General features: G+C 38.2%; 1 protein-coding gene across 7 annotated transcripts in view; it reads left to right on the top strand.

Moving 5' to 3' along the window:
• AMPD3 (adenosine monophosphate deaminase 3) overlaps window positions 1–20,386 on the top strand; it is a 54,622-nt gene that overhangs the window by 12,597 nt on the left and 21,639 nt on the right. For all 7 annotated transcript variants that reach the window (XM_081942488.1, XM_081942491.1, XM_081942489.1 and 4 more), the window contains 4 exons: window positions 1,150–1,369; window positions 2,256–2,385; window positions 17,470–17,664; window positions 18,691–18,822. In XM_081942488.1, coding sequence (XP_081798614.1) covers window positions 1,150–1,369; window positions 2,256–2,385; window positions 17,470–17,664; window positions 18,691–18,822 — 677 coding nt within the window. The remainder of the gene's footprint in view (window positions 1–1,149; window positions 1,370–2,255; window positions 2,386–17,469; window positions 17,665–18,690; window positions 18,823–20,386) is intronic.

Genomic DNA, 20,386 nt, shown 5'->3' with positions numbered 1-20,386 from the left:
GCCTCCCGGCTCCTAGGGCAAGGCTGTAGACCCCCCTGCGGCTGCCGCCGCTCCAGGGGGCTCCAGCAAGCAGCCCCTTCGGCAGGACGCCCCTCTGAGGCATCCTGTGCTCCCCCCTAGATCAAGGGGAGCCCACCAAGATGGCGAACGGCAGACGCCATGTCTGTCGTCCTCAGAAACCGGAAGTCGAATCCAACATGTTGCTATCATTTTGGTACAAGTGCCAATGCATCTTTAATTACTTTAAAAATTGTTCCTAAAATTTATTTGGGTTTAAAAAATATAGAGAGAATGGCTGTTTCAGAGCTAACCCCCTTGGAGATGTGTGCTTTTTTGTTTTCTTTTCAATATATAAATACACTTTGTTGCCTGGTAGAGTGTAGATAATAATAAATCAAATAAATGGTTTATATACCTGCTGGGTGGTACTGCTGGGTGGTACATATATTTTAATAAATATCCTTGTATCACTTGGTGTGGAAGTAGAGTTACTCCCAAAGTTATAAACTATATCAACCATTAGCACCAGTCAATGGTATTTGTGACACATCTTTAAATGTTCAGTTGACTGAGTTTCATATTTAATGAATAACGTATATAATAAAAATAGCCATGGTACCAAGTGCCCCGATTACAAAACACATCAATAAATTGCAGCTTCCTGCAATTACACCAGTGGAACTGCAAAAAAACCCTGCTACTCGGAACATCATGTTTTTGAAGAAGATACTTGGTTGATACCTAGGACACTGGCAGCAACCCGTATCAACCATTAGCACCAGTCAATAGTATTTGTGACACATTTTTAAATGTTCAGTTGGCTGAGTTTCATGTTTAATGAATAAAAGATAATCATCATCATCATCATCATGGATAAGAAGAGAAACATCTTCAACGGAAAAAAAAATAGGATAAACCAGTTGCCTCCTGAAAAAGCCCCTTTGGGACAACCATGACTTTGGAGGACAGAGAATTTCTACCTACTTTATGTGGAGTTACTATTTCACAATAAGACCAGTATGATATAGCATACAGGTGTTTTTTTTTTTTTAGAAAAGCTGTTGCTTACTAACAATTTAATTTCCAGCTACGATAGAATGAGTCTGTATTTCAAACAATGCTAGAATGTCTGACATTGATGTTTTACAGATTTCCATCCACCACCGAAAGAACTGCATGATCCTTACAATCTTGATGATTCTCCAGGGAACTTGGACTACGTTGTAAAGATGAAGGATGGCATCTTCTTAGTTTTTGAAAACAAAGACATGATGGAACTTAATGAACCACAAAGTTTGCCTTATCCTGATCGGCAGACCTACACCCTTGACCTCAGCCATGTGTTGGCTCTTATTGCCGATGGCCCAACGTATGGTTCTTTTTAACTTTAATAATTCCATAAGGCTAGGATATTAAATGCTTTATTAATCATAATGCTACAATTGTTCTTCAGCCACTTCTGTCTGATGAAGTTCTAGCCGGCCTGGCCTAATCCCAGCTTAGTCCCTCAGTCTCTTTTTAAAATTTTTAGGGGTGGGTTTTAGGTTGTTTTTAATTTTTATTACTTTGTACAGCCTATTGTTTAATTTGATTTTATGGGAATTTAAGGGTATTTATTTTTGTATACGTTTTTTTAATGAGATGTCTGTACACCGCCCCAAGTCCCTCCGGGGAGAGGGGGCGGTCTATAAATCAAATAAAACTTAAACTTAGAATCCTAATCCTATACAAGTTTATTTAGAAATAGATTTTGCTTGGAAATACATTATTAGGTGCAGGTAAAGACAGTGGAAGAATAGTATGTGTATGAGTTGTAGTGGCTTAGGTTAACTCCCAGCATCGTATGAAAATTATGGTAATATAAATAGATATTCCTTAATCAGAAGAATGGAAATGGCCCATTGAATGAGAAATAGTTGTTTTAGTGTGAAATAGTACATTTTAAACCTGAAATGGAATGCTTCACATTTAAAACAGTTCTAGTTCAAAGTTATTTGTACCAGGGTTCCTTGGGGTATGTCAAAAAGATAAGATGGTTCACACAACTGTGAAATCAGTCCTGCCCCCTTTTTACATACAGGTGACACATATTAAAAAGGACTTGTGTGCTCACAACTTATTTACATTTGACCTCCCTACTGCAGAGGTCCCTGGCCAGTAATAATCCCCAGCAGGTATCTGTTATTTAACGTAAAACAATTCTTTTCTATATAATATAAAAGTATAATTAACCAATGATTATTCATTTTTCACAGAAAAACATATTGCCACAAGCGACTTAACTTTCTAGGATCCAAGTTTGGTTTACATGAAATGCTAAATGAGATGTCTGAACTAAAAGAACTGAAAAGTAACCCTCATCGAGATTTTTATAATGTAAGAAAGGTAAGTGAAAGGTTATGCAATTATTCTTCTTTTTTTTTTACATCTAGTCTCCCCAATCATTCAAACCGTCTTATTGTATATTGAAAATTTGAAATGTCAAATTTTTCAACTTTCAATTTCCGATCATTACGGGTGCTCAAAAATTGTGACATGCTTTGTAAAGATTTTGGTTACTTTAATGTAATTCTGATGTGCTTTGTAAGTAACTACATAAATATCATTTTAACATTTTGTTGTTTCAGTGATATGTCTTGTAATAATCTCACTTTTTAAAGCCATTTGGTGTATGGATAACCATATCTAAAGTTTGAATCTGGTGGCAGGAACACAGGTTGTGAAGACTGAAGGAATAGAACACTAAGGACTTATCGCTTTAATTTTTTTTCAGCTAGTTTAAGAGTGTAACTGATGTGGAAGTATGGAATATGTAGTAGCAAAACATTGAAAGCAAATGTGCTTATCTAAAGATCTGTAGAAAGAGGCTGTAATACAGATCTTTGCATGTGAGAGATATAAAGTGAGCAGTTGATACTTTATTTTTTATACCAATTTTACTTTTATGTAATGCAAAAGTCATAACTACTAGGGTCTTTAGGATGAGGTGGAAGTTGTTATTGTTCTTATTTAGTACAGTGTAATATATACTTAGACATCTTAAACATCTTTTTTCAATTTATTTTCTCATCTTATTTACTTAGACAATTTTCTTTCAATTTATTCAAAATTTTATAACTCAAACAATTGACACTTTTTGTAGAGAATGAATTTATTATATAAATAAATCCGGCCTAGTGCATATTAAGATGTGAAATTGAATAATCAATAAACCAATGAATAAAATATTAGAATTGGAAAAACCAGATTCAAATTCTTGTTTGACCAGTAACTTTTGGCAAATTACATAATACATGGGCAACATGGACTCACTCATAAGGAAACACAATCCAACAAAATCCAGAAAAGTCTTGAGGATTTATAAATACACTCCCAATTCATTCTCTTCCTAGTTTTTAGTTGATCATTGGTTGCAGCTGGGCATTTTCTCATCATCTGGATACTCTCAGAATTGTTTTCTAGTAATAATGTCTTCTAGTAATCTAACAGATTCCTCACTGGGTCTAATACTCAAGGAAGAGAATGGGAGATCATAGAAAGGCTCCTATATATGATTGAAAGGGTTATGGGGAGAGGGGATGTGAAAAGAGTTGTTGTTAGTTGCGACATTGTGTCTGACCCATCGCGACCTCATGGACAAATTTCCTCCAGGACTTCCTGTCCTCTACCATCCTCTGGAGTCCATTTAAGCTCACGCCTACTGCTTCAGTGACTCCATCCAGCCACCTCATTCTCTGTCACTCCCTTCTTCTTTTGCCCTCAATCGTTCCCAGCATTAGGCTCTTCTCCAGTGAGTCCTTCCTTCTCATTAGGTGGTCAAAATATTTGAGTTTCAACTTTCAACCTTCTAAAGAGCAGACAGGGTTGATCTCCTCTAGGACTGACCGGTTTGATCGCCTTGCAGTCCAAGGGACTCGCAGGAGTCTTCTCGAGCACCATAATTCAAAGGCCTCAATTCTTCGGCACTCAACCTTTCTTACAGTCCAATCTTCACAGCCATACATTGCAACTGGAAAAAATATAGCCTTGACTATACACACTTTTGTTGGCATGGTGATGTCTCTGCTTTTTAGTATGCTGTTTAGATTTGCTATTTGCAAAGAGTTAGTCTCTCTTTTACCTATATCGGTTCCTTCAGATCTTCTGTGAAAGAGGCAGAAACTCTCCACATGAGCTTTTTCAGGTTCCCTCTTATATAAGATCTAGACAGTGAATTAGAGAACCAGCAACAGGTTTGCCTAATTTTTCTTCCTCCAGTCATTTCCCCATTTGATAGATTTCAGTAACTCAGGCCAAATGTAGAAATCTAAAAAAAAGTCAGATAGTTGATATCAGTGGAGAAAGGGGGAGGTGCAAAGATAAGTAAAATAAAGCATTCTATGTAACATTTTTTATGCTTAGTGTATTTTTATATTTTATTTTATTTACATCAGGTGAACAGAATTGCTGATTATAGTGAGGAGAACTAAAGACTAAGAATAAGAGAAATAGGCAAAAGCATTTCCCCCTTCGAACAAGAAAGTATGGAATAGTGAATTCTGCAGGCACTAAAGGAGAGTCTTATATCTTAAAATATCTCTGTTAAGCCTCTTTCAGGGCTGGCCCAGATGGTGTGCAGTTTCATGTTTATTGACTATCACAAGAGGCTAATAATGTTTAGCACAAGCATTGCATATGAGCAGAAAGGACAGAGTGACCTTGCTTGGGAAGGAATGATATAAACATAGCCCTCATAAGATTACTCTGAATTCTATGAAGCCCTTATTGTGACTGATGTACAAGCAAGTTATAAGAAAAGCCCAGAATAATCTATCCATAAAACATCCAATAATCTACTCACCAAGTATTTCAGACCATCATGGGGAGTACCAGGTACTCCCACGTAACACCTTTCCTGCGCAAGCTGCACTGGCTGCCTGTGGTCTTTCGGGTGCGTTTCAAGGTATTAATTACCATCTTTAAAGCGCTCCATGGCACAGGACCTAGCTACTTGCGGGATCGCATCCTACCGCATACTTCCCTGCGACCAATTCGCTCTCACAGGGAGGGACTCCTCCTGGTGCCGTCCACTAAGCAATGCCAACGGGCGGCGCCTAGGAGTAGAGCCTTCTCTGTGATGGGCCCAACCCTCTGGAATGACCTCCCCCCCGATATCAGAATCACCACCGACTTCCGCTCCTTCCGACAAAAACTGAAGACTCACCTGTTTCGTTTAGCTGGCCTGGCCCATTCATAGTCTTATCTTGCCTCCTGGCAGATATTTTTAATTGGGTATTTTTAGGGGTTATTTTAAACATTGTTTTAATTGCTTTACTTTAGGTACAGTTTTTACAGCCTCCTCTTTTACGTATTTAGTATTTATTTATGTTTGTATTTATTCCCATGTATTTATGTGTTTTAATCTGACTGTACACCGCCCCGAGTCCCTTTTGGGAGAGGGGGCGGTATAAAAGTTTGAAGTAAAGTAAAGATTGCTGTATTGATCTAGACCAGGGGTAGTCAACCTTCTTATACCTACCGCCCACTTTAGTATCTCTGTTAGTAGTAAAATTTTCTAACCGCCCACCGATTCCTCAGTAATGGTGATTTATAAAGTAGGGAAGTAATTTTACTTTATAAAATTTATAAAGCAGAGTTACAGCAAACCCCTACCGCCCACCATGAAAGCTGGAACTCCCACTAGTGGGCGGTAGGGACCAGGTTGACCACCACTGATCTAGACTCTGTAGATGTAACAATCCCCCCCCCCCCCAAGAGTTGAAAGCAAAATAATACATCTAAAAATGTTGTGTTATGGATTGTAATGCTTTGGAGATATCTTTCAGATTTCAAAAAAAAATTGTAACATACAACAAGCACAAAATACAGGTAGTCCTCAATTTACAACCAGTTGTTTAGTGAGTGTTTAATGATGGCACTGAAAAATGTGACTTATTACCGGTTTTCACATTTATGACCACTGTAGGATCCCTTTGGTCACATAATAAGTTTTCGGGCAGTTGTTGACTGGCATGTGCTTATGAAAGTTGCACTGTCATGTGGTCGTGTGATCTTCCCAGCTGGCTTGTGACAAAGTCAATTGGGGGAAGCCAGATTTACTTAACAATCACATAGCTCACTTAACTGCAGTGATTCACTTAGCAACTGTGACAAAAAGGTCATACAATGGGGGAACATTCACTTAATATCTGCCTTGCTTAGCAATGGAAATTTTGGACTCAGTTATGGTCATAGGTTGAGGATTACCTATAAAATAGCCCTCAGTTAAACCAATAATTAAGCATCTCTGATCCTGGAAAAGAGCAATCTGTTGGTTTTTTTTTTTTTGCTTCTGTTGCTAACCTGGCAATATATGTCAAATGTCAAATGAATGGACATCTTCAGTCTTCAGAATCCTGCTATGAAGGATTAGAGGACCTTTTAATAAGAATAATAATAAGAATGTTAGCTTTGTTATATGGACCAATTGAAAGCTTTCACCATAGCTTCCTTCCTTTGTCCCCCCCTCCCTCCCTCCCTTCCTAAATTTTTATGCTGCCCATTTCACTGATATTAACTCTGGGTACCTTGCAATATAATGAAAAATTTAAAAACGTCATACAAGAAAATTAAAATTAGGAGAGTAAAATAAGAAAGCTAAAAACTAAAACAGTAGGCGGCCTGGGAGTAAGGCATCTTCCCTCCACCCTCAATACAACATGCCTCTGTTGGGCATCCTAAGCCAGATAGCAGAGCCAAATGTGTTCTTTGGAAGGCCAGGAGGGTGGGAGTGGACCTCACATCAAATGGGAGAATAATCGAGAGAGCAGGAGTCACAGCAGAAAGGCTCTTCTCTTAAACCCCTACTCCAACCATCTTCCACCCAAAATTCTTTGGTTGATGGGATCCAAAGTAGATCTATTTCAGTGACATGAGTGGGGACCAGTGGTGGGTTTCTGACAGTTCGCACCGGCTCAGGAGAACCGGTTGGTGAAATTTACCGATCCAGTGAGAGGAGGTTCGACCAGTGGACCTGGAAGTAACTTTTGGAACACCTGCCCCGGCCCGGTTGCTCACTTGCCCTGGCTGTCCCGTCGCAGCTTGCTCACTCCCCCGCCCATCCGCACTAAACTAGCCCAGCCCGTAGCTCATTGATTGGCTGGAGTCCAGCCAATCAGTGAGCGGGCTGGAGGCAACCCGTTTAAAAGCGTGGTGCCAGAGTCTTTCTCGTTCCCGAGCAACTGTCACATTGGCTTGCTGATCAGTTCTCCCTTCGCTTCGATTTGCCTTCCAGCAGCTTGCTGCTTCCCTCATGTAAGCAACTAAGTGCAAGGGGGGGGTGGCGGGAGGCTAGCTTATGCCAGCTCACAGCTTTCGCGAGGGAAGGCCTTCCAGGCCTTGCCTCGCAAAAGCTGCGAGCTGGCATACGCCGCATGGCTGAAAGGTGCTGTCGGCAATGGTGCCGGCAGCGGCTTTTGCATGTGGCCGAAAGTGGGTGGGCAGTGGCGGTGGCAGACTAGTTTTCGCAAGGGAAGACCTTCAGGCCTTGCCTCGCGAAAGCCATGAGCTGGCATACGCCATGTGGCTGAAAGCAGGTGGGCAGCAGCAGTGGCAGGCTAGCTTTTGTGGCTTTCGCTAGAGAAGGCCTTCAGGCCTTCCCTCGTAAAAGCCACGAGCTGGTGTACACCATGCGGCCGATAGTGGGTGGGCGGCAGCGGCAGCAGGCTAGACCTTCAGGCCTTCCCTTGTGAAAGCTGCGAACTGGCCTATGCCACGCAGCCGAAAGCCTCCCGTCTCCCCTCTCCAGCCTCGCCTGGCTGGCTAAGCCTGCCAGGCGGTGTGCCTAGCTAACCGACAGCTGGGCCTCCAGTCCGGTAAGTTTACCTGTCCTGCTGCCTCGTTGCCTGCCTGCTCCCTGCTGCATCCATCGCATTGGAGAGCTGCTGATTCTGCCTGCTGGTAAGTGACTTGTTTTTTTCTTTTATTCTTTTAATGTTTTTTAAAACAATATTTTATTTATTGTGCATAGTATTTTTTAAAATCGTTTCACTTAAAAGTGTTGAGTATAGAATATTTTTAAATGGTTTACTTCAATTTATTGTGTGTGGATTCTTTTTTTAAATTGTCTTAAACTATTTTAAAAAAGATTCTATCCAAAATAAATTAAAATAAACCATTTTTTAAAAAATTCTATACTCAATACTTTAAAATGTATTGAGTATAGAATATTTTAAAATAGTTTACTTCAATTTATTGTGTGTAGAATACCTTGAAATGGTTACAGTATAAATTATTGTGTGCAGAATACTTAACAATGGTTTTTAAGGATTTTTTTATTTATAGAATATCTTTTTTAAAATTATTTTTAGGGAATTTTTATTTTTTAATTGTTTATAAAATATATCTACTACAAGAAATGTTATTCCTTTTTGCAAATGTTTTCTTTGCGATGCAGTATGTTGCTTTTAAGTGTTCAGACCAGGTTTTTTTGTGTCTCAAAGTGGCTGCTCTTCTATGGGCAGGCCAGGTTGGTGCAAGGCAGCTTTGCCAGATTTAGTGTGTTTCACCCTTTAGGTAATTGTGAGGTGGTTGCTGGTTCTTTGAGCTTCCGGGCACTGTCCTTTATAATTTCCCACAATGCCTTGATGGTTTTTATTCCAATGGCTTTGTCTTTCCTGTCCTTAGGAATAATTGGTGTTTTCTTTCATACTTTTGGATTTCTAATTTCTGTTTCTGTTAGTTAGCAATTGCTAAAACAAATCCCATGTGAAAAAGTATTCAAAGCCTTCTTGATTTTAATTATCAATTTATTTACTCCTGCACATTGTAATATTTATTCATTTTCATATCTCTGTTTTTCCACTGTTGTGCAAACACAATTCTAGCAGCTGCTAACATGTGTAAAATTAAATATATATTGTACTCCCTTTCAAATAGCCAATAAAATATTTCTGGTTTTAATTCCATATCTTGCTTTACCATTGCTTCTAATCACTAACTTCTGAATAGCTACTTGGACCGACCTAAGTACTGAACCTAATTCATATATTCCTGTTTTTTGGAACTGAGAACTAAATTTCAGAAAAAGGAAATCTGTATTGCTCTGGGAATCTACTTATGACATTCATTCTTGAACTAACTTCTTGGATGAAAGACTATATCTTTCCTGTTTGTTTAGAACTTTCCTGTTTCTCATCCTTCCTGAAAAGACTGTACATTGTTGGTTGAAAGCAGAGGTCCCTTCTGTTACCTGAAGTCCTCAGCTTACAACCACAATTGAGTCCAATATATTTTTTATTTCTTTTGCAGTTAGTATTATTTATTTTTGTACTTATTTTAATCTTATTGTAGTTCATCCATTGGGGCAAAGAATTCAGTGACATCGTCTTGGCCACTCCCACCCAGTCACATGACTGCCAAGCCACTCCCACCCAGTCACATGGCCGGCAAAACACTCCCACAAAGCAGGCCACACCCACAGAGTAGGTTCCAAAAAATTTTGAAACCCACCACTGGTGGGGACCCATGAATAAAGAGCTTTAAAGGTAATGACCAAAACTTTGAGTTGGAGATGGAAGGAAATTGGTAACCAGTACAACTTGTGTAATAGTGTTGTCACATGTGCCACATGAAGGACCTCCAGAACCTTCTGCATCACTGCATTCTGTACCAGTTGTAGTTTCAAGGGTAGCCCGATGTAGAGGACATTGCAGTAATCCAACTGAGAAATGGCCAGGGCATGAGTGACTGTGCAGAGCCTCATGATCCAGGAAAGGGCAAAATTGGCACACAACACAAAGTTGTGCAAAGACTTTCCTACCCACGGCTGCCACCTGGTCTTTGAACAGGAGTCGCGAGCCTAGGAGAGTTCCCAGATCTGGAATAATGCAACCTAATCCAGATGATAAATGCAACCTAATCCAAAATGATAAACCAACAGATCCCCAGGCCACATAAACCCATAGCTACTCTGTTTTACAGGATTCAACTAAAGTCTGCTGTTCTCCATCCAGACCACCACAGCTTCCAGGCACTGTGAGAGGTAGCTATATAATCACTTGGATCACCAGGAATGGAGATAAAACGTTGGGATAAGGTATTTATGATACCTTATCCCATGGTGTTGGATGATCCCACCCAGAGGTTTCATGTAGATGTTATAAAGGAATAGATGGAGCACCCGAAAGAAACAATCAAATAGTGGACCTCTCATTCCCTATCAACACTGATTGGGATTGTTCTTGAAGAAAGGAGCTGAACCAGTGCAACACTGCACCACCCAGCCCAAACCCCACAGCTTGCTAAAGGTTTACCATACTTTTTCAATCATCTTCTTCCTCCCTTCCTCCCTGTATAATGCAGGCACTGTATAATCTTTTAGAAGTGATTGACTGTGTTATGACCCCAAATGTTTAAAGCACAGTCCCTAAGCAGTCTTGCCAATAACCATAATGCTAGGATTCATTATACAACATGAGGGAGACTAGGGGAACTGGGTTTGTTTAGTCCTGAGAATACAATAGCACCCACAAATATCCCCCAAAGATGTATTATTCAGAAGAAAAAAGAATAATCTCCAGGTACAGGAAGACACATTTTAATTGAATCTTAAAAAAAGAAAAATGGGAGCAAATCAGCAAGAAACGAATGATTGACAAGATGGTGAGCTCCTCTTTGCTGAATATTTTTAGTTCAACTTGGATTCCTGCTGTGACAGGTTGTTGGACTTGATAACTTAAATGATTCCTTTCAGCTCTGTGATTCAGTGACATTTGGAGAGCACTTGATTGCTTCCACCTATCCTGAAGTGTAGTTGATGAAATGAAATTACATGATTTTCCTTTTGCTCAGGGGACATTAGCTTAGTTGGAGGGAAAATTAGTCTGAGCAAGCCGTCAGTTAAATATGAGTTTCTATGCTTTGATTTTTCTTTGTGTAGCAACTATTGTTATCCAACCTAAGAATTTGAATGTTCAGTATTGTTATTTATTTATGAATTATGATTATAAGGTAAAGGTTCCCCTTGCACTTATGTGCTAGTCATTCCAAACTCTAAGGGGCGGTGCTCATCTCTGTTTCAAAGCTGAAGAGCCAGTGCTGTCCGAAGACGTCCCCGTGGTCATGTGGCTGGCCTGAGTAAATGCCAAGGGCACATGGAACTCTGTTTCCTTCCCACCAAAGGTGGTTCCTATTTTTCTACTTGCATTTTTATATGCTTTCCCACTGCTAGATTGGCAGAAGCTGGGACAAATAACAGGAGCTCACTCTGTTATGCGGCACTAGGGATTCGAACTGCCGAACTGCCGACCTTTCTGATTGACACGCTCAGAGTCTTAGCCACTGAACCACCACGTCTCCAATATATTGATTATACAGCCACCTATTTCACAATTGTGCCTCTGCGAGTGAAAAGATTTCTAACCAACCAACAAAAAAAACAAGTAACAATTAAGCAACCATAATTCAGTAATATTAAATAAATTATGGGCAATATGTTCAAATCAAAGCTATTTTTTTTAGGGTCTCTATTTGCCATGTTTCTTCAACCTTCTATGAAAACTAGTAGTATTTACAGAATTGATATTATATTTTGGGACACCTCGGGTAACCTTGACTGAAGCACCAGAAAGTCATCTATCACCACTATGTAAACTGCTGGAGACAATGATAGAATTACGGACTCTTCTAAATATAGAATATTTATCTATCTTGGTGACAGATTTAATACATGTGTGTACATAAAACTCTCAAGTGCCACCCCCCTCATCAGAATGTTGGAAGGTGTCAGAATTGTTTAGTATTCTGTAAACTTAGCAGTGCCTTCAATGACCCCTTGATGGAAGAGGCCAAAAAGAAAGATAGTTGGGTGCCAAGGAGAAGAAAGTAAGAGGAAAAAGAAGAGAAATAATAGTGTATCAGATATATTTAAGATTAACATGTTAAACAAAATATAGTTTGGGTGAACCCTTGCCCTGTTTTTTTTTATCCACACATATTAAAGTTATTGTTCAGATCTGTACCTTTTTGCCTAAGAATTAAACTATAACTCTGTTATGATCCTATGCTAAAGTAATAGCAGACATATGCCTTCAGTGTTTGAGCCAGTCTGATTTTCATAGCAAATAAAAGAAAAAGTAAGACAAATGATTAGAGAAATGTTGCTTTCTGTCATCTTCACATTTCAAATGAAATTGTTCATAAAAGATGTATGCTAATTAATTATCTATCTGGAGTGCAAATCAGCTTTATGGGTTTTATTGTTACTTTCTTAAAATTCTAAGAGCTTTCGTAAATACTTACTGATGTAACACCTTAAATTATTACTCTGGATTAACATTTTACAAGACCAGAATCAAGATACAGTAATTGTGATAGTCTTGAGAATTCTTTGGAAATTTGAAAAGGAACATTTCTTTAAAAAAAACCCGTATGCTGTTCATTTTAAAAATGATGAAAAACATGCTTGAGATGACCTTAACTCGGGGTGATATATCCAGGCAAAAAATGCAATTTCATATTTGCTTGGAACTATCAGAATAAACTCAAGACATCAGTGTGTATATTCTGAACCTGTACCTCCACAAATTAAATTTTATTCTGATTTAGTAGGCCTTGCTTTAAAAAAAATCATATGTGATGGCCAGATTTGCAAAGCAATATACATATATATTTTTGCTGTGCTAATTATGTAAATAGTAAAAATGGATGAAAATTATGTATTTCTTATTTAGCGGATATTCATGAATAACTGACATCCCTTGCTCAATTAGTTTATTAAAATGAGGCTTCGCTGTATCCTTAACAATAAATCAGTCTAGTACTGAAATCTGTAGATTTTCTGATTAGTACAAACTGGGTATTATTGCTTCCCAAAAAGTGTCCTAACACAATAAATAGCAAAGGAAAATGTACGCTCCAAACAAATACTTTTGGCTTTTTATAGTCTTGTTAATTTTTGCCAGATATCTTTCCTTTTTTAGCATCTCTATATGTCAGTGTTTTATATTGTTTATAGTCTGTATGCGGTCAGAATGATAATGGAGTCAGGCAGCTTATAAGCGAAATAAATACATAAATAAATTGTGCATTCTAAGTGAAGAACATAAAACATTTTAACTCTGTGCTAAAGTCATGGGAATTCATAGGAAGTATGTAAAGACTTTGCTGTTTATTGAGAAAAGAAAACTGTGAGGGATTTTTCTTAGACATTTAAAAATCTTTAATAAATCAAAGTGGTCTTTCTACCACAAGCAGGTAAGGGTTATAATCATAAATAAATAAAAAGTAAAGATGAGTAAAGAGTAAATAAACACAGAAGACTTCAGCATCGTCCATCTAAGAGTATTTTGTTTTTTTGAAGCCTTCAGTGAAAAGAAGGTGATGGAAGTCAGATTCCATGAATCCTTCTGTCCTGCATGATTCCCTGTGATCTCCTAATTTTGTGATAATAGATTGGGTGGATTGATCATTGCTGGATGACTCAATAGAATATACATTCATATACATGTAGTCTTTGTATGGAATCGACTGTAATATTCATACTGTAAATCAGTGTAATCTATCACCACAATTATGGAGTGGTTCACATACTTTTATATTTTGATTATAGAACCTGTGGTTGCTAATTGCCCTGAAACCTCTCTTTTGCTTCATCTGAATGGTCCATTTACCCATGCAGTCATAAATTGATGACCACTTGAATGGCATCAGCACTATCTGTGGCTCTTTTCCAACCAGTGCAATAAATGCTTCTGAATAACATTTTTTAAAAATGAACTTTCCTTCTTTGCCTTATTACTGTGCTTTGCTGATTTCAAACTTGATTTCAAAGAACTGTATTGTATCAACAGTAACATCTTTTTTCCAGCATCATCTGCTCAAAAAAGAAAAAAAAAGCTGCTTTAATGAATCCTTAAAGCAACATAATCATTTTTCAGGTTTTCAATAGTCTGAAAAAGGACTTGGCTGACTTAATCTGTAGCAGAGAAGTGCTGAGTTCACATGAGATCTGAAGCATCTTTCTGAATCATGATTGAAAGATGCCCAGCCTTAACAGACTAGTGGGCAATCTGAATCCACGGGGACCATGTATAACCTCCTCAAACCTTCCCACAGCTTTTGTGAAAATTGTTACCAGCCCATAATTTTTAATGTAATCAAAGGGAACATGAAATGCATAGAGGGTAATGATACTATGTTTAATTAATTGAATGGTTAGTTATTAAATTTAGGTGTGTCCCCCCCCCCCCAATTTTAACCCCTTGTTATATTGTAAGCTGCCTTGACCTACCTTTGGCCAAATTAGATTGCATCCTGAGCAATTCAAGGATGACTCAGCTTTCCATCCTTTCAAGAATAGTAAAATGTGGACCTAGATTGTTAAGTCACTCTGCAAACTACTTACAGAGTAAGTGCTGTAAAGCACAACGAAGCAGTATATAGGTGCTATTGATATTGCTACTTTTAAGAGATAATTCATTGCTGCTATTTTCTATCTTAGGACCTGATTTATACATACAAAATAAGTATCTTTTTCAACAGCAGTATTTTGAAGAGGCAATGAAGAGTATAATAGACACAAAAATCTACTTGTGTTTCCAAAACATCTTTTTGGATCAGGATGTGACTTACTAAATGTACTTTTGTCATTTTGACTTTGACTGAGTTGATTAGTCAATGGAACAATCAAGATACTCAGTTTTGCTACAGTATTTGTAATACAATCTGCATTTGACTTGACTAACAATATATGTTTTTGCATGGTGTAAATGTAATATTAGCTGTGGAAAATAATTTCCATATTGAATGTTTGTTTCTTTGTTGAGTATACTAGAACCTTCTCCTTGCCTCTTAACAAATTTCTAAATAGTTGGATAGGCACACAGTATATGGTCAACTGTAATTCATTTAGTTCTCTCTTGCCATGTTCATTAAATATTGTTCCTCAGGTCTAAAAGAGCCATACTGAAAATTCTCATTTTGCTGAAATGAGCATTGTTTTGTTTCATAATGATTGTGGAAAATAAAATAGACAGCACCTTAAATAAATACCTCTTGATTAAGCTTCAGTAGTTATGACTAAAGACCACAGAAAAAGCATGGAAGATTGTATGAAGTTGAAGGATTTTTTTTAAATCATTGCGGAGGCTGAATTATTTTTGCAACTGAAATGAAATTAATAAGGATTGTTCAACTTCATCTATTCAGTGAAGAGCTTATCCACCCTGATCTCCTTTGATAGGAGCAGTATATCATATCACCTTAAATTCTTAATAATAACGTTTGTGAGCTGAAATAAAATGTGGTCTGTTGCTTGATCTAAAAAAAGACATTTCCCTTCGCTTCTGCAAATAGTTCAGAAGTGCAATTATTTTGGAGAAGAATCTGATAACAATTTGGACTCTGCAGACATAAAACCTCTGTTCTATTTCAGTCCTCTCTTTTCTAGCTTGTACTCAGTTCTCAAATCCAAAAGAAAAATTACAGATCTAACTGTATTTTTCTTTGTGACAGTAACATAAAAGTGTTGGTTCATTTAGATCAGGGGTGTCAAACTCGCATCATCATGGTGTCGTCACATGACGTATTGGGACTTTTCTCCCCTTCGCTAAACTGGGCGGGGCCAACACATGACGCATCCAGCCTGCAGGCCATGAATTTGACAGCCCTGATATAGATCTTGAAGGTGGAGAAAATGTCATAAATCCCTGAGAAAATAAGACACATGGAATATGTTTTAAAATACTAAATATTTTTGAGTAAAAATCATTAAACAGCCTAATAGATTAATAAGATGTACTGTTCTTTCATGACTTGGCTAACACGTTGGCTGTGGTTCAGATATGCTGAAAATAAGGGAGTAAATTAAAATTGGCAGAAAAAGAGAAAAAATGTATGTGATGAAGAAAAGTACTGAACAAAATGTATAAGTAGCCAAATCTATCTATCTATCTATCTATCTATCTATCTATCTATCTATCTATCTATCTATCTATCTATCTTTCTATCTATCATCTATCTAATCTTCTGTCTCTGTCTCTCTCTCTCCCAGTATACACACACTTACGCATGCACACACACATATGACTATAAACTATTCATGAAATGTTGTTACCTTCCATTAAAATGGTACCTATTTATCTATTTGTTTTTACATGCTTTTGAACTGCTAGGTGGGCAGGAGCTGCAGCAAGTAACAGGAACCTACTCTGTCATGCAGTCTTAAACCTGGGCTATCAGTTTTTCAGCTGACAAGCTCAAATGTCTTTAACCCCTGAGCGACCGCATCCTCTAATCACCCTCTCTTTTGCTGCTTTGGGCAACAACTCAAAAGTCCTTCAGGGCTACAAAGGTATAGGTGAGGTGGAAAGGGCCCCGTCTCTTCTGTTGATGGACCAGATATTAGGATTACAACTGATTACAACTGATTAGGATAAAAGATGGGCTTCTACCAACAGTGGTAGAAGACATATGTCATTCACAAGGCTGTTAATTCCCACATTTGTGTCCAAACAGTAAGTAACAGCTGTAAATGTTCTGTTCAAAGGGACAATTGTCCATATCATTTGGAAAAGCTTTCCAGTCTTCTTCCATTTTAATTTAGGAACTTTCTTATCCTAAGGGCTAAACAAAAGAAATCTGTGATCCTTCACCAACCCTCAAAGTGGACTTGTTTGTGACCTAGTTCAGTTTTATTAGAGGCATGGTTTTGGGTGAATTCAAGATTATCTTTCTTACCTTACTTTCTATCTGATATCTGTGAAAATGTGTTTTGTAATATTACATTAACAGTATCACATTAACAGATAAACTACAAGTAATCCTCAACTTATAACCATTCGTTTAGTGACTGTTTGAAGTTACAACAGCACTGAAAAAAGTGACTTATACCGTTTTTCACTCTTATAACTGTTGCAGCATCCTCAAAGTCACATGACTGAAATTCAGACACTGACTCATATGTGACACTTGGGATAGATTATGGGATAATGTGATCACTTTTTGTGACCCTCAGACAAGCCAAGGCAATGGGAAAGCCAGATTCACTTAACAACCATGTTACTAGCTTAACAGCTGCAGTAATTCACTTAACAGCTATGCAAGAAAGGTTGTAAAATGGGACAAAACTTATTGAACAACTATTGGTGTTAGACACTTGTTCCAACTACAGTGGTTTCCACCAAGGTCCTCTGTTCCAGCGGGAACAGAGGTTTAATCCTATTGGTCGAAAGGTCTGACAGCTCCCTATAAAAGGGCTGCTGTCAGACTCAACCTTCACTGGATTGTTCTCACTTGTTGTACTTAATAAAGAGCTGTTGTTACCGTTAAGCCTGTGTGTGCCTATCCATTACCCAATCTAACAATCTTGCTTAGCAACAATAATTTGAGGCTCAATTATTATCTGTAATGTCTTTAACTTAAATGTGTGAAACAGAGATAGTAATAAAATAGCTTCAGCTGAGGAAAATTGCTACTTTTTTATGATTTCAGGTTGATACCCACATCCACGCTGCTGCTTGCATGAATCAGAAACATCTACTGAGGTTCATTAAGCACACTTATCAAACTGAATCCAACAGGATAGTTGGGGAAAGAAAAGACAAGAAGCTGACTTTGAAGCAGGTGTTTGAAAGCCTACACATGGACCCCTATGACCTCACTGTAGACTCACTAGATGTCCATGCAGTAAGTGCATTTTAAATAAAGATCACATCAGAATAATTATCAAGGTTGTGTAAATTGCTCAGCCATGGAAAGAGAAAGAAACCTTGGGTTGACAAACTCTTGTGCCTTATGTGTATTTACTGTACTAGTTGTTATAGTCTGAATTCAAATTTTGTAGGTTCATATATTTTTTAAAAAATGTATTATGAATATGCATCCAGTTTTGGTCACCGCACTACTAAAATGATGTTGAGACGCTAGAAAAGGTCCAGAGAAGACTAACCAAGATGATTAGAGGACTGGAGATGGAAACATATGAAGATGGTTACAGGAACTGGGCATGACTAGTCTAGTGAAGAGAAGGACCAGGGGAGACATGATAGCAGTGTTCCAATACTTGAGGGGTTGCCACAGAGAGGAAGAGGTCAAGCTATTTTCCAAAGCACCCAAAGACCAGACAAGGAATAATGGATGGAAACTGACCAAGGAGAGATTCAACCTAGAAATAAGGAGAAACTTTCTGACAATGAGAACAATCAACCAATGGAACAGCTTGCCTTTGGAAGTTGTGGGAGCTTCATCACTTGAGACTTTCAAGAAGAGATTGGACTGCCATTTGTTAGAAATGGTGTAGGATCTCCTGCTTGAGCGGGGTGTTGGACTAGATGACCTATAAGGTCCCTTCCAACTCTGTTAATCTGTAAATCCTTCCATTCCCCACCATCCTGTCAGAGCTGAAGCTTCTTGGATGAGAAGCGAAACGTCTTCAAAGAAAAAATAAGGAAGTCCAGTTGCCTCCTGAAAAAGCACCTTTGGGACAACCATGGATGACTTTTTTGGGGGTGGAGACAACCTGGATGATTGAGAATTTCTACAGACTTTTAGCTATGCAATTTGGGATGAACACCCTTGGAATGGTGTGTGAATAGGAATGGATTTCCAGAGGAGGGGGAAATATGTGAGTTACTAAAATTAATATCCAGTGATAAATAATATAAATCTTAAGAATATAACAAATCTACTTTTTTCAACCCCTGCTTTTCTTAGGATCGCCAGACATTTCACCGGTTTGATAAATTTAACTCCAAATATAATCCAGTTGGTGCAAGTGAGTTGAGGGACTTATACTTGAAAACAGAAAACTATCTCGGTGGTGAATATTTTGCTCGGATGGTGAAGGTAAGCAGCTTTTCAGCCAATCATGTCTTAGCTTGAGTGTCTTCCAAGTTAATGTGGAGCCATCCCTGAAGGCTTCTTGGCAGGTTTTTCAGAAGTGACTTTCCATTGCCTTCTTTCTAGGGCTGGGAGAGCCTGACCATTATATATTTATTTGTTCTGGTCCAAAGCCATCCAATAAATCTAGTTAGAATGTGAGTTCTTTTGTATGCCAAATAAAATCAGGAGAAGTTACACCTGCTCTGAAAGATTTTAGGCCGTCCATTCAGTTACAATGGATGGAAAACTCTGTGGGAGCATGCCATCATGTAACCATTTTAAATAGGTTACTAATAACCAAAATATAAAAGCGAAACAAGAATTCAATCTAAGTAGATACCTGTTTTTCTGAAGACCCTTGCATTCATTTTTTCCTCAATCTAATGCCTTCATTAGATTTTCTTAATTTACTAAGTTTCCTGAGTCTTTCCCCACATTTCAACTTATTGAATTTATTTGCCTGTGTAAAATCTCTATTGTGGGAGCCACATTGCTTGCCAGTCAATTTCTGGATGAAATTCAAGGTCTCACCTTTAAACCTTTCATAGTGCAAAGGTTTGTGGATATCTCTGAGATCGTCTGCCCGGGGTTGAATTCCTTCAGGAAAAGACCACTGAAGATCTTACTCACTAAGGGGATACCATCTGCAGGGACCCCATTGTTAAACTTTCTCTGTGATGGCTGTCCTACTCTGGAACAGCCTAGCCCTGGATATTTAAATGATCTCTTGCTGATAATATTTTCAAAAAGCGGTAAAAAATGTACCTCTTTTGAAACACTTTGGACCTGGCATGGAATCTTTTTTTCTTCAATACTGTTTCGGAACCAGGAGCTCATGCACGGAGCTTCTGCGCATGCACGGAGCATCCGCGATGACATCTGGGGTGGGTGGGTGGCCGCCGCTACCAGTTCACCCGAACCAGGGTGGATCAGCAGAATATCACCTCTGCTTTGGACTCAAATGAATGAGGACCATCTATACCAGAGGAGTGGCCTATCAGTTACTGTACATTTGCTTTAACCATTGTTTTCACTCTGCTTTGCATTTGTTATTGCTCAGAGTCTGTCAGGGGAAGATTTCACCCTGAACTAGATGAGGTCTTAAATCGCGACGTTTCCAAACAGCATTATCTTTAAGGTGCAAAGAAAAGAAATAAAAAAATCCCGAAAACATATTCTAATGAAAAACAAGCTTTAATACAAAAATAAGAAATGGAAAATAAAACAAATCTAACTAATCGTTACATTTTGGTAGAAGCAATTATGTCTCCCAGTTTCCTGGAAGACGGACAAAGATCAAAAGGAAAGAGAAGTCTCTGGAATGTGTGAAGAGCAGGTGCAGTACATCATTGTCAGATAAGACCTTATGACCTGCGCAGTAGCTCTTTCAGTAACTATTCAGTTTCAGTTTGTCAGTTCAGGCTAGCAAACAATTTAACGCAGTGACAGAGTCTTTATGAAGGAAGTAGTATACAAACCAGAATAATAATTCATCCTTGATACAGTTCCATTGTTATAAGGCTTTGAA

The sequence above is a fragment of the Natrix helvetica genome, assembly GCF_964273705.1.
Source record: "Natrix helvetica genome assembly, chromosome: 1".
Classification (NCBI taxonomy): domain Eukaryota; kingdom Metazoa; phylum Chordata; class Lepidosauria; order Squamata; family Natricidae; genus Natrix; species Natrix helvetica.
Note: the sequence above shows the minus strand (reverse complement) of the source record. Positions and strands in the feature narration are given on the sequence as shown.